Source organism: Pteropus alecto, unplaced genomic scaffold (genome assembly GCF_000325575.1).
Source record: "Pteropus alecto unplaced genomic scaffold, ASM32557v1 scaffold20, whole genome shotgun sequence".
Classification (NCBI taxonomy): Eukaryota; Metazoa; Chordata; class Mammalia; order Chiroptera; family Pteropodidae; genus Pteropus; species Pteropus alecto.
In genome coordinates this window covers 29870835-29883038 of record NW_006436298.1, presented here as the reverse complement: position 1 = coordinate 29883038, position 12204 = coordinate 29870835, and the positions used below count along the sequence as shown (strand labels likewise).

The 12204-nt window shown below is 34.3% G+C and overlaps 1 protein-coding gene across 14 annotated transcripts in view; it reads right to left on the bottom strand.

Moving 5' to 3' along the window:
- Window positions 1–12204, bottom strand: part of PAM (peptidylglycine alpha-amidating monooxygenase) — a 143700-nt gene that overhangs the window by 21747 nt on the left and 109749 nt on the right. For all 14 annotated transcript variants that reach the window (XM_006913249.2, XM_015590487.1, XM_006913252.2 and 11 more), the window contains 2 exons: window positions 10521–10650; window positions 72–188 (listed from right to left, as the gene is read on the bottom strand). In XM_006913249.2, the coding sequence (XP_006913311.1) occupies window positions 72–188; window positions 10521–10650 (247 nt within the window). The remainder of the gene's footprint in view (window positions 1–71; window positions 189–10520; window positions 10651–12204) is intronic.

The following is a 12204-nucleotide window of genomic DNA, read 5'->3' as shown; positions in this document are numbered from 1 at the left end:
CCCAACAAGACACTTTATACTCAATGCTATATGTAGTACAAGCATTAATAACAACATGTAATTTAACTCACAGATTTTTTCCACTGGACTGGAGTATTGCAGCATTATTTGGATCTATGACAAGAATAGTGTCTTCTTCAATTGGCCCAAGTCCTCTTTGCTGGTAAACAAACTTGCTGTCAAAAGAGCTAAAAAAAATAAATGCATTAGAATGAAAAATAAACCAAGTCACTTGAGAAATGCAGACCATTTACTTGAGATTCTAAATACAGAATCTAGAGAAGCGCTCAGATGTATTTGTCTTTGACGTTTCAGTATCTTGGATTACACACACACCATTAGCCTGCAGAACTGTGCTGTTCAGAGTGGTCAGTGGAGCGGCAGCATGGGAATTGCCTGAAGATGCAAGGTCACAGACCCAACAGAATCTGAATCTAATCTGCAGTTTCACAGGATCCCCAGGTGATTCATACTCATGTGAGAATTTGAGAAACACTACCTCAAACTCTTAAGCAACTAACTTTTAAAGAAAGCCTCAAAATACTTTAATTTAATAGTTATTTTCTTTCAAACTACAAACGAAAGCATAATTTATTTTAACTTTCTCTGTAATGAAAATGCAAATGATAGCAAGATCAAAATGCGTTCACTATTATACTTGCCATAGGTAAAACATGCAAATCATATTATAAGGATACCACATAATGTCCAAATTTTTCGAAAACATAAAACATAATTGATTCTTGAAAAAATATACTTAGATAAAACTTTTTCTATACAACAGCTTTTCTAGAAGTACAAAATGAATAACTACGTAATAATATAAAAACTAAAACAAACATGAAAATTTCTTTTTTAACTCTATAACTTTCAGGTTATTATAAAATATTATAAACAAATATTTATACATATATTTTTCCATTTATATTTCTATCTGAATTGTTAGTAATATCTTTCCTTAAGTTGACAATTATCCCAGATATACTTATTTCAATTTCTGTTTGGGAAATTATTTTGGATAAATGACAAAGATAAACTCTTCTAATATAAGCTTATGTAATAGAGAGATAAATGTACGAAGTACCAAGAGACCAACTTATATTTTCAGAACTGAAGAAATGGATCAGCACATAGTTGAAACGTGTGTGTATGTATGTAAAATAATTGTATTTTGCCAGATGATAATCAATGTATAATCGATGAATATTTCTGTAAAATAATATTTCCGTTATAGAATCAGAGAGGGCTATGAAAAAACCAATAATTTGTAGTTCAACTGTATAAGCAAAAGAATCTGAATATCATTAAATATTTATGGAGGCACATTTACCACTTGGAAAGGCAGCAGACTGCTCAAATCTGCCATACACCTATTGATTAATTGGTTGATACTTTTATGGAACTTATGTAGAGTCCCAGTAGGAGAACAAAAATTTCAAAATCCATTCTCTTGCCGTTAAAAATATACATCACACAATTATTTGAGCTTTTTGACTAGTTAGTCTTTTGGGTATTTTTTTCCTGAAAGATATTAACAATAAGTCCCTGGAGTAGTTCTTATTAATGATGCATTTAATTGAGCACAAAATATTGATTCAACTTTGTCAATCTAAAACTGAAGTAATACTATTGACATATGCTATTACGTGTAGTTAAATCTACACAGCAGTATCTAGGAAAAATACATAAATATTTGAAATGAACTAACATCACTAACAAAGCAGATTTTATATGATATTCATGGGATCATTATTAAATTAAAATGTGAAATTTATTCAATAGAACCAATGTAAGAGTATATAAGGTGTTATTAAGTCAGGGGAGACCGAGGAAGGAAAAACATGAAGTCTCTTTTTCTTATTGCTGTGAAACGCCAAAGAGTTTATGCTATATCTGAAATGATTTTCAATATGAATTTCTGTACTAAAATATCATAAGTAATCTTCTAGAAAACAAAGGTATCAGATTCAACCATCAACAGTCTTTTTTGCCCAACTTGACTATGATATTGAATAACATAAGTTCAGCACATCTAAAATTCATAGGATGCTGTAAGTTTCACATTCATGCATAATTGGATAAAGCTTCTACACTTATTATCTCTTTTATAGCTTAAGTCTTATATTCTTCATTACTTAGAAACATTTTGGTGCTTTGTAATGGCACAATGGTAATCTAAATTATGTGAGAATTATGCTTTCCCTGACTGTAAGGAGTTAAAATACATGTTTCCCTTTTTCTTAAATTGAAAATTTAAGACAATTGTAGATTCATATGCAATTGAAAGAAATAATACAGAGATTCCTTGTACACGTTACCCAGTTTTCCCAATGGCAGTGTTTTGTGCAGCTATTGTACAATATCATAGCCAAGAGATTGATACTGATAAAATCCGCTGATCATATTCAGATTTCCCTTTTCCTTTTGTATTTCCAAAATTTTTCATTTATTCTTATAGTTTATTTGCTTGGGCATGGAATATACTAGTATGTAACTTCTCTATGCTGCCCCCACCTAGGAGTTAGTAACATGGCAAGTTACCATATCCTCATAAAGTGCTATCCACTTTACAAATTTATAGTGTTCTCTGACCCACCACTGACATCTAATAACAGTGGCAGTCCAATTGTATATCTTGATAAAACTGGAGCATGTCATACCTCAGCATACCTAATTTCACATTGCTTCTTATTTACAACGTGACAAACCATATAGGAAGCCTGACGTATTTACTTCTTCATGATTTCCCCAAGAAATGGGTTGCAATAATTCTGGAAGAGAATTACCTTTTTGGTCTGTCTTGTTATTTGCTTAAACATTCACCATCAGTCCTAAATCTCTCATCCTACTATTTTAGGAAATAACATTCCTATGACTTACAGATGGGGAGAAAGAAGGAGGACCCCCCCACCTCAGGAGCATACATTGAACTCCTATAAATTAAAGCATGCATAGCTCCAGCTTATTTCTCCAGGAACTCAAATATTTCAAAATGTAAACTCTAACTTAAAGTACTCACTGGCAGACACAAAAGCTCAGGGTTAAGGACCTGAAATGTTGGACCTGGCTTACAGGAAAACAAGCTATGTTAAGGAAGAAATATAAATAACCAAGACCCACAGTCCTTATGCCAGTCAGACTGAATAAAAATCTTGTAGCTGATAAGTGAAAACATCCTTTATCAATGGTACTGTTCTGCACTGCCCACAAATGCAAAAACAAGCTTAATAATTGATGCTTTGCTGTCACAAACACAATTTGTGTATGGGTATCTATACTCAAAATCTAGAAATGTCAATTTTCTAGTGGTGATAATAAACAGGAAAATTAACTAATATGAGGATCAACTCTTTTCATTGTCCACTTCTTGTTAGTGTTATAGTAAACTGTGAAATAGCGAATGAAGGTGCCAATAGAAAAATGTCATTAGTGTGTACTGAGGGCATTTTCATGTGAAGCTTAAGATTAGCCAATTTTTCTACGGTAGATGGCTTTATGCTTATTATTCATATATAGGATTACTACAATTTCCCTGTATCCATTAAGGATCTCAGTGATTAGGCAAGTTCTTGATTTACTGATTTGAGAATCTATTTAACTACCCTCTCTCAAAACACAGAAAAAAAATTATGCAAAGTGATCATAACAAAAACCAAAGATGACATGCTACTTATATTAATATCATTTAAATATATCAATTTACTTCAATAACAAAAATAACAAATAGTAAAATTCTAGAATTCTTAGTAAGATTATAGCTCTAAATGAATTAGCTACAATACAATGGGACAGATTGTTAAATTGAAAATCTTTTGTGATACTCTTTCACAGACGGCTATACGTTTAAACTGGCAGCATCAAGGGACACTCAGCCACTCAACTGATTGGTTGGCCAATCTTAATCTTTCACATGGGATGGCTTCATGCAACTAACAGCTGGCCCCTGGTAGTTACACAGGGTGAGTAATAAAAGAAATAGATGTTTTTTCTTAAATGGGAAAATCACACACATACAAACACACACACAAATCTGCCAAATAAAGTAGTTTATAAACTAACCTTTGAATAGTTCACAAATGGATGAACTATTTCCGTTCAGAGAGCTAGATACACCGTTGCTATAGCAAAGTGCTTATTTAGTGTTCTAAAGCAGCTACCCCACATTATATGCTGCAGAGAGGTCTTTATTTCAACTACATTTAACTTTTTACAGGATATAATAATACCCTGCACATTTCACACAGTGTTTGGAGCACCGCTGATTTTTGTTTGCTTCTTTAAAAACCACTCAGCTGAAAAGACTGAACTGAGGCCTATGGGCCAGAATTCATCAGTTCTTTATTTTAGCAGTTTGAATCCCCCATTAATGATTTTGCACATTAGCAGCTGACCAAATAGTTTAGATAATCTAGGAAGAAATACTTTGCTATAGTCACACAAAGAAAGAACTATGGTAAGAAAACTTCTGTGCCATCAATCAAAATTAAAGGAATGCAAAATAAATAATAGTAACTGAAGAGAGAAATAAAATATAATGTTGTAATTATATAAATTAAGAAGCTGAATAAGTAACCATAAATTTTCAAGTGAGAAAATAAGTGGAAATGTACTTTCAGTGTTAAAAAAGCACAGACATACCATATAAAGGCCAGAGACTTTAAATGGAATATAATTTAATACTATGTCAAAAACACTTACTTCTGAATAGATACACATTGCAAAAAAAAAAAAAAAAAAAAAAAAATCCCTGTGAGGAAGAAAAGAGGTGGGAAGAAACAAGTATTATTCTTCAATGCCCTGACAGACCTAGCACTGTAGAAATCACAAACAGGGATGGAAAGAACAAAGAACCAGGTGTCATAGTACCAGGCTCTGTTTGGTCAATAGGCCTCTTGGGGATGAGTCACTTAACACACTGCTTTCTGTTACTCAACAGAATGAGGGACTTAAGGCCTTCATTTTTTAGACTGGAGAACTCAGAGTTAGAGAGCTCAAATGTCTTGATGCAGGTCTCAAAGCTAGGAAATGGTAACCAAGATTCAAACTTAAGTCTCCTATCTTAAAAAAAAAGATGTGGTTTTCTCTTACTCTGATTGACCTCACTGGACTGGAGACTCTCTCCGTTAGTTATCAAATTTAATGTGTATATATGTAGAAGAGATGCAAGAATCGTCACTTAACCAAGAAGAATTTGAGAAAGTGGCATAAAACTGGAAGAAAGTGCCTCAAGTAAAATGGGAAATGGCAATATGAGAGAGAAGGGTAGAAAATGGAAACATTATTTTTATAGAATTTCTTATGATTTTCTCTCAGATATGAAGGTACTACGGAACCACTTAGTCACTTTGAGTTCTCTTTACCAGGCCCAATTAATTCTTATGGTATAAAAAAATTTGTACACATAGAAGCAGAACTTCAAGCAGAACCTAAAATGAGACTCCAGAAAATTAGTGAGGCAAATATTGAACTAATTTTCCTGAAAGTTAGAAAGCAGATAAATTTCTGAAACAATAGATCTTGGCAAAATTCCATAAAGCACTGGCAAAGAGGCAGTTTGTGAGCTACTTTGGAGATGAGTGGGAGAAGATCCTCAGAAGACCACATCTCTAGGAACAAAACTTGCTTAACCAACCATTCAACTACTCACATTTTATAAACATTTCTGAGAATATGAAAGCATGATCATCAAAAAGACCTAGTACAAGGCTAGGAGAGATAGTTCATTCTCTGGTTAATTAAGAATAAAAAGATATCTGTAAATTGAAGCAATGCTAAATCTAACAAAGTGAAATTTAATTAGAATAAAGTCTTGAATTCCATATTTTAAAAACACTGCATGAATATAAATTTCTGTTAAAAACTCGAGCACAATTTTATGAAATATATTTGCAGATCTTATTAAATCTACCAATTCAACACAATGCAACAAGGTGATGTGACTAATAGATATTAGGAATACACATCAAGGAAAGTAACTGTATTGCTGATCAGATAATATATGAGGTATTGCAGCCACTTCTCAACCAAACACTTTAAAGGGCTAAGAAACCTGAGTGCCTTCAGATAAAATATAATGTCAGCACGAAGACCACGTGAGGACCTGGGGGATATTTAATCTGAAGAAGATGAGGCTTTCTTCAAATGGACAAATAATTAACATGGAAAAATGGGTGTAAATTTATTCTGCATTAGGCTGTCATGAAGGTAGAGTTACAGGTCGCATATCTGAGATTAACATGATGAAGGACTGTGTAACATTTAGATGAGTCCCATAATTGGAAAGTGTGTCTCTTCTAGGAACTTTCTTGGCACTGAAAGAATTCAAGCACTGGATGACTGTAGAAGATTTTGTAAAAAGATGTCACTATTAAGCAGAATGTCAGAGATGAGTTCTCTGGTGGACATCTGTTATTCTGGGTGCTCAGTGTATACTGCCCTATTTTGAGCTAGTGAAACCTCAATTTTTTTTAATTGACCTGATATTCTGAGCTTCACTTGCTTCCAATGATGTCAACTCTACATCACACATACTAGGGATAAAAAAACTCAGGCTAAGCCAAAGAGTGGATTTCCTTCCTCTGCCCACAATGACTGATTCAGAGATGGAGGAGACATGATCTAAGTCAGGCTGAAGAATGCTAGGTGACTCGATTTAAGGATTTTCTGTTGACTTATCAGAGACATAGACTATCTCTTCTGTGAGACTACTATGATGATGGGTTCTGAAGCTACAAGGGGAAGGAGGACCAATCAGGGCCTAAGAATGGCACCAACCAGGAGAAAATGTGTTAAAAATGGATCTTGTTGATGTCACTTGGGTTACCACATCCCTGACGTTTTCATTTATACAAACTAATAAATTTCCTCTTTTACTAAGCTAGTGTGTGTTGGGTTTTCTCTCTTATTGGTAAAAGAAAGAATTCCAAGTGACATAACTTTCAAGATTTCTTTCAACTCCATGTGAAGAAATGATAAAAGATATAAAGGAAACAACTTTTAACACCTAAAAATTAGGGGTAAAACCCATGGTTTAGTGAAGTGGGTATGTGATGTGAGTTCTGCATAGCAGAACCTCAACCATATCTGAGATAAATAAAAGAGAAGCGAGCCTTTGACAGTGCTGGTCTTTTAAGACAGAGACCCAGGGACAGCTGTTACTGTGCTAGGAGCTACCCAGCTCCTGCTGGCAGGCATTTAAGCTTTAAAGAGCTCTAGCTGCCATGCTGCCCTAACACCAGGGAAGACAAGAGGCTTTTTAAAGTTTCATTACACCTGGCTGGTAACAGGCACTTCCCATTTCAGCTAGAAGCTTCAGAAGAAGCTTCTTAAAGCAGCCATATTGAAGTAAAGGACAGAGAGGGAGGAAGATGGAAATCAAACTGAGAAAGGGAGTGACGATCATCTTTCAGGAAGTTAAGAAGTTTATTATTATTATTAGTGGTAGTATTAGTACTAGTAGTATTATTATTAGTATTAGTATTAGTAGTAGTAGTAGTAGTAATAGTAGTATTTTGGTTGCCATGCCTATTTAGCATGGTTAAATAGAAGAGTAAGGAATGATCAGGGCTATTAGATAAGAATAAAGAGTAATAATACTTATAATGTCAGTTGATGAGATGATGCCAAAAGAGCTATGGGTGCTATGTATCAACAGAGGTTATCATTAACTTCAAGCACTGTCTGATACTTAAAGAATGATCACCTAAAAATTAGGGGATATAGAGTGGTTAGGTATGATTTAGAGCAAGCTTTGGCCTTATAAAACCTATAATTTTGTGAACATGAGAAATATCAGGATTGGAAAGATTCCAAGAAAAATTAATACAGGATTTCTCACTACTCTATCCAAGTAGTGGTAGCAACAAGAATGACATTTCCATGCAATCTAATTTCCATGGTCTCTCATCAGCCCATCGTAAATTTTATAGGAAGGTGTTTTCTCTTTGCACAACAATCCCTGGATACTTAACATGGGAGAAGAAAAACTATGTACTTCGTTTATTTTATATAATTTGACTTATGTATGTAGGAAGAATGGTCATGCACGACTGTTCAAAGAACAGAGCCCACAAATCTGAATCTATTTTCGTAAAAAAAATAACTAACGGAGTAATCCACTTCAAATTCTCTTCATGAATAATAAAGCAGACAGTGGCTGAAAGCAGAGATTTGAGTGCTAGAAGGAAATTTCTTCACAACCACGGATTGTGAAGGGTGCTAACTGAAAGGCAGAGAGGAAAGAGATAACAAATATTCTTATATCCGAGAGATAAAGATGAAAAAGAAGAAACAGAGATTTAATGAGTTAAATCAGCACATCTGCTCTGAAGAGGTCTTGCATTTTTAACAACATCCCTTTGTTGGTGCCATTTATCAGAGTAAACACCCAAGACTTGGCAATGAAACTGGAATCTATTTACATGTGGTACTGGTTATCTAGATGAAAGCTAAATCCCAGGAAAAAGCAGTTTTTTAGTTAGGATTGCCATATAAGTCACAGAAAATATTCCTATGCGGCTCTTGTTTCATAGTCTTGTGTCACCTCCTACCCTGAGCTGCCTTTTACTGATCTCCCTTTCTAGTAAACTATTCCAGCCTCTGCTGTTTATTTGGAATGAATATCACATGAAAATGGAAAATTAGACTTTGTCTAATTTAGCTTTAGCCAGCTGAAACAGTATCAATGGGAGAAAATGATGCTGCAATTTTCTTGTCTGGTAAAATGTGGCTAGAAATCCATGCAGAAAATATAGCAATGTTCATTAAAATGAAGAATATACTATAATGAATAGTAATAGTTTGCTTTTAAAAGCACTTGTTAAAATACCATTAGATATTCAATAATGACCAAGACCATGAAACAGAGATGTATGAATAAGAATACTGAATTCAATTGTTTGCTTTGAACTCTAACGTGATCTCTCCCTGATTTCATTTTTAAGTGTGACAACTGGAAAAAAACAATTAAACAGTAACAATCTATTTTGAAGTGCTGATTGAATTTCATCTTCAACTACACAAAGGAAACTATGTATATGTATATGTGACAGCAGGTTTAGCATAAGTTTAATCAACATCTCTGAAAATGGAAAAAAAAAACACTTGAACTATATATGTAGATCTTCTATTTTTCAGACCCTATAGCTGTATACTTGAAAGGAGAAGACTGATTATACTCAATTGACCTTTTATAATTTACCTTCATATGTAAATCTGTGATAAAACAAATGACCAAATGGATATTCATTACTCAGGAGAATTAAAATAACCTACTAAATTCTGGAGCAAGCTTTAAAAAATACAATTATGTAAATGTGTTTATAATCCTATAAAAGTCAGCATGTTAAAGTGGGCCAGCTTGAGTCAGATGGAAAGGAACAGAAACCTGGTTTTCCCACTTGAAACCGTGAGACATGAGACAAAATACTTGCCTTCTCTTGGTTTCTTCATCTGTAAAATGTAAATGATGTTTACCAGAAGAGCAAAGGGTAGGGGATGAGTGAAAAGGTGAAGAGGAAGAGAGACAATAATATTGTGATAGATTTACATGGTGACAGATGATTACTAGAATTAGTGGGGTGATCACAAGATAAGGTATAAAAATGTGGGGTCGCTATATTGTACATCTGAAATAGAACTCATATAAGACTCTATACCAACTAAACTTAATAAAAATGTAAATAAAAAATGTGGATGAGGAGGAAAATAACAGTGCTTAATTGCTGTGTGATAATTTATATAAACATTTAGAACAGTGACAGGCCCACAATCAACACTCAATAAATGTTACACATTTTTACCAAAAACCTCTATAACGAAAGTTTGCAAAGAGAAATGCAGAGGAAACAGCAGGGGTATTAGGTAATCCTAGTGTGATTTCATTAGCATCAAAGACTTTTCATTAAAGTCTTTGATGCTAATGAAAAGAGCACATTTGAATAACAATTTAATCTATATGACAATGTGAAGGCCAAGGTACTGACTATTTCTACACTCGTGGTGGCCAAACTGCTCCAACCACAACCATAGGAGGTCCGTTGTTCTCACTGCCATGTAGCAGTGTGAAGGAAAGGGAGAGTACAATGGCCTTAGAATGGTCTGGACCCAGCACATGGAAATAACAAAGTGCGTTGTTATAGTCAGCTAATAACTTTTCTTAGTTGATCATTTATCATGATGCACTTTCTTTGAAGTCTTGAAATTCCTCAGCCAATTCTTTAACTGCCTTTGATATTAAGAATGTGAAGGTAGCTTGAAACAAAATAGTAAGTAGGCAGAATCAGAGATTGTTATTGCCTTCTTTTCATAAACTAGTTGGTAAAACTATTTTGTTTTAAAATGCATTAAGACTTCCTCTGCTACCTGTCACAGTCATACATTAAAAGAACAAATATATTTTGCTCACAAAAATCAAGTTCAAAAGGAACCATGAGTGTTCTCACTACCATTCTTAGTGTAACAAAAACTGATGCATGCTCTTTTTATTTTTATTTACTCCTTGAAGGAAAAACATTACTTACTTTCCATCCCAGACATGGTCACCTCTGTGGAAAATCACCAGGTTATTCTTAGGATCCAGAGCCACCCCAGAAACCTGGCCCGGTAGCAAGTATACTCCAGGCCAATCCAGTGCCTCTTCTACATGGAAATCTAAAAAATAAGTCCAAGCATTCAGTGAACAAGAAAGCTAGTACAACCTCATGCAGAGTCACATTAATTATAAGAAATTCATGCAGCAAGGTCACTAGATGCAAAAAAAAAAAATCAAGCCATGCTCTACATATAATATACTGCATGCACATGCCAAGTAGCTTCCTGGGCCGTGAAAAAAAGTAACTGTGAACATGTTCTCTTTTCCTGATGATAATATGCCTGCAAACCCAGCTTATCCATAAGTCATTAAAGAGCAAATTTGAGACTACCTCCTTAATAAGATTCTTGTTTTAAATTAGTATCTTTGGAAGAATATGGCCACGTGGATGGATACATCATTTTAACACAAAGCTGTTAAATGTTGTAAATAAATACCAAGCAAGGCCAATAAGCAAATCTCCCCCACCCCGCTTCTCTGTTAACTCCTGTGTAAATTTTGAATGTTAAATATACATTAGATCCTACAATAAACCATCATTGATTATCCCTGGTATAAGAAACTAAGTAAGATACCAATCTCATTTCTCTTAACTTCGGTATTCCTATAACACTGAACGGGAATGAAAGACACTCTCTTTTACTAGTTTCAGTGTTTCCTAACATAAGAAAAAGGAAAAATCACAGGAACTCTGTGACTGATTGATTTCCAAATTATTCTCATTTCTGATTAGAATACATTTATAAAGAATACCTAGGTTCATTTATATTAATCCCTTTTATAAACACGCTCACAAATGAAGAGGTATGATGTATGGAGCAGCTTTACTAATCGAGGATATATGGTTATGAAGATACTATAAAATCTGTTGTATCAGTGTCACTATTTCTTTCCTCTCAAATGCTTCAACAGAGATGTTGAGAAGTAGAAAAGAAGAAATCTGAGTCTCTGAGTCTCATTTATCCTCCCCATTCTCTGGGGGATGTGGCAACACACAGTAAAATATCAAGATAGGCATTAAAGATGAGTAGGAAAGAGAAGCACAGGGCTTATACAATTAGCTTTTGAAAACGAGAGGATGCCAGTGTGAGAATAAATACTTTAAAGTAATTCTCTCAACTATACAAAAAGAAATAGTACTTTTCACTCAAGATGTTTTTATCTTTGCATTTAATTTTGTTCAATAACAATTAAGAAAACATAGCACAGTCAACAGGATGCTAGATCAATTCTGCCTACAACCTTTGCTGAAGCATCTTTAACAAATATTCCCTAAGTGTATTATTGTCTATGTGAGGCATGATACTAGATTCTGGGAACACAAAGAAATAAAACATTGTTTTTGGCCTTGAGGAACTCATAGGATAAAATGAGAAAAAAACAAACCAAATACTTATGACCCAACGTGGGGCAGGAGCATAGGAGAGGGCCTGTAATCCTTCCTGAGGCTTGGATGGGAGAAGGTAGGGTTAAGGTCAGACCTGGGAGGTTTCCCAGAGGAATAAACATTTGTGTTCGCATTTAACGGTAAGTGGGGGTTCATTAAGTATAGAAGTAAGTATGCAAAGATATTTAGGTCAGAAAGATCAAAAGAGAAGATGTTAATTGCAGAA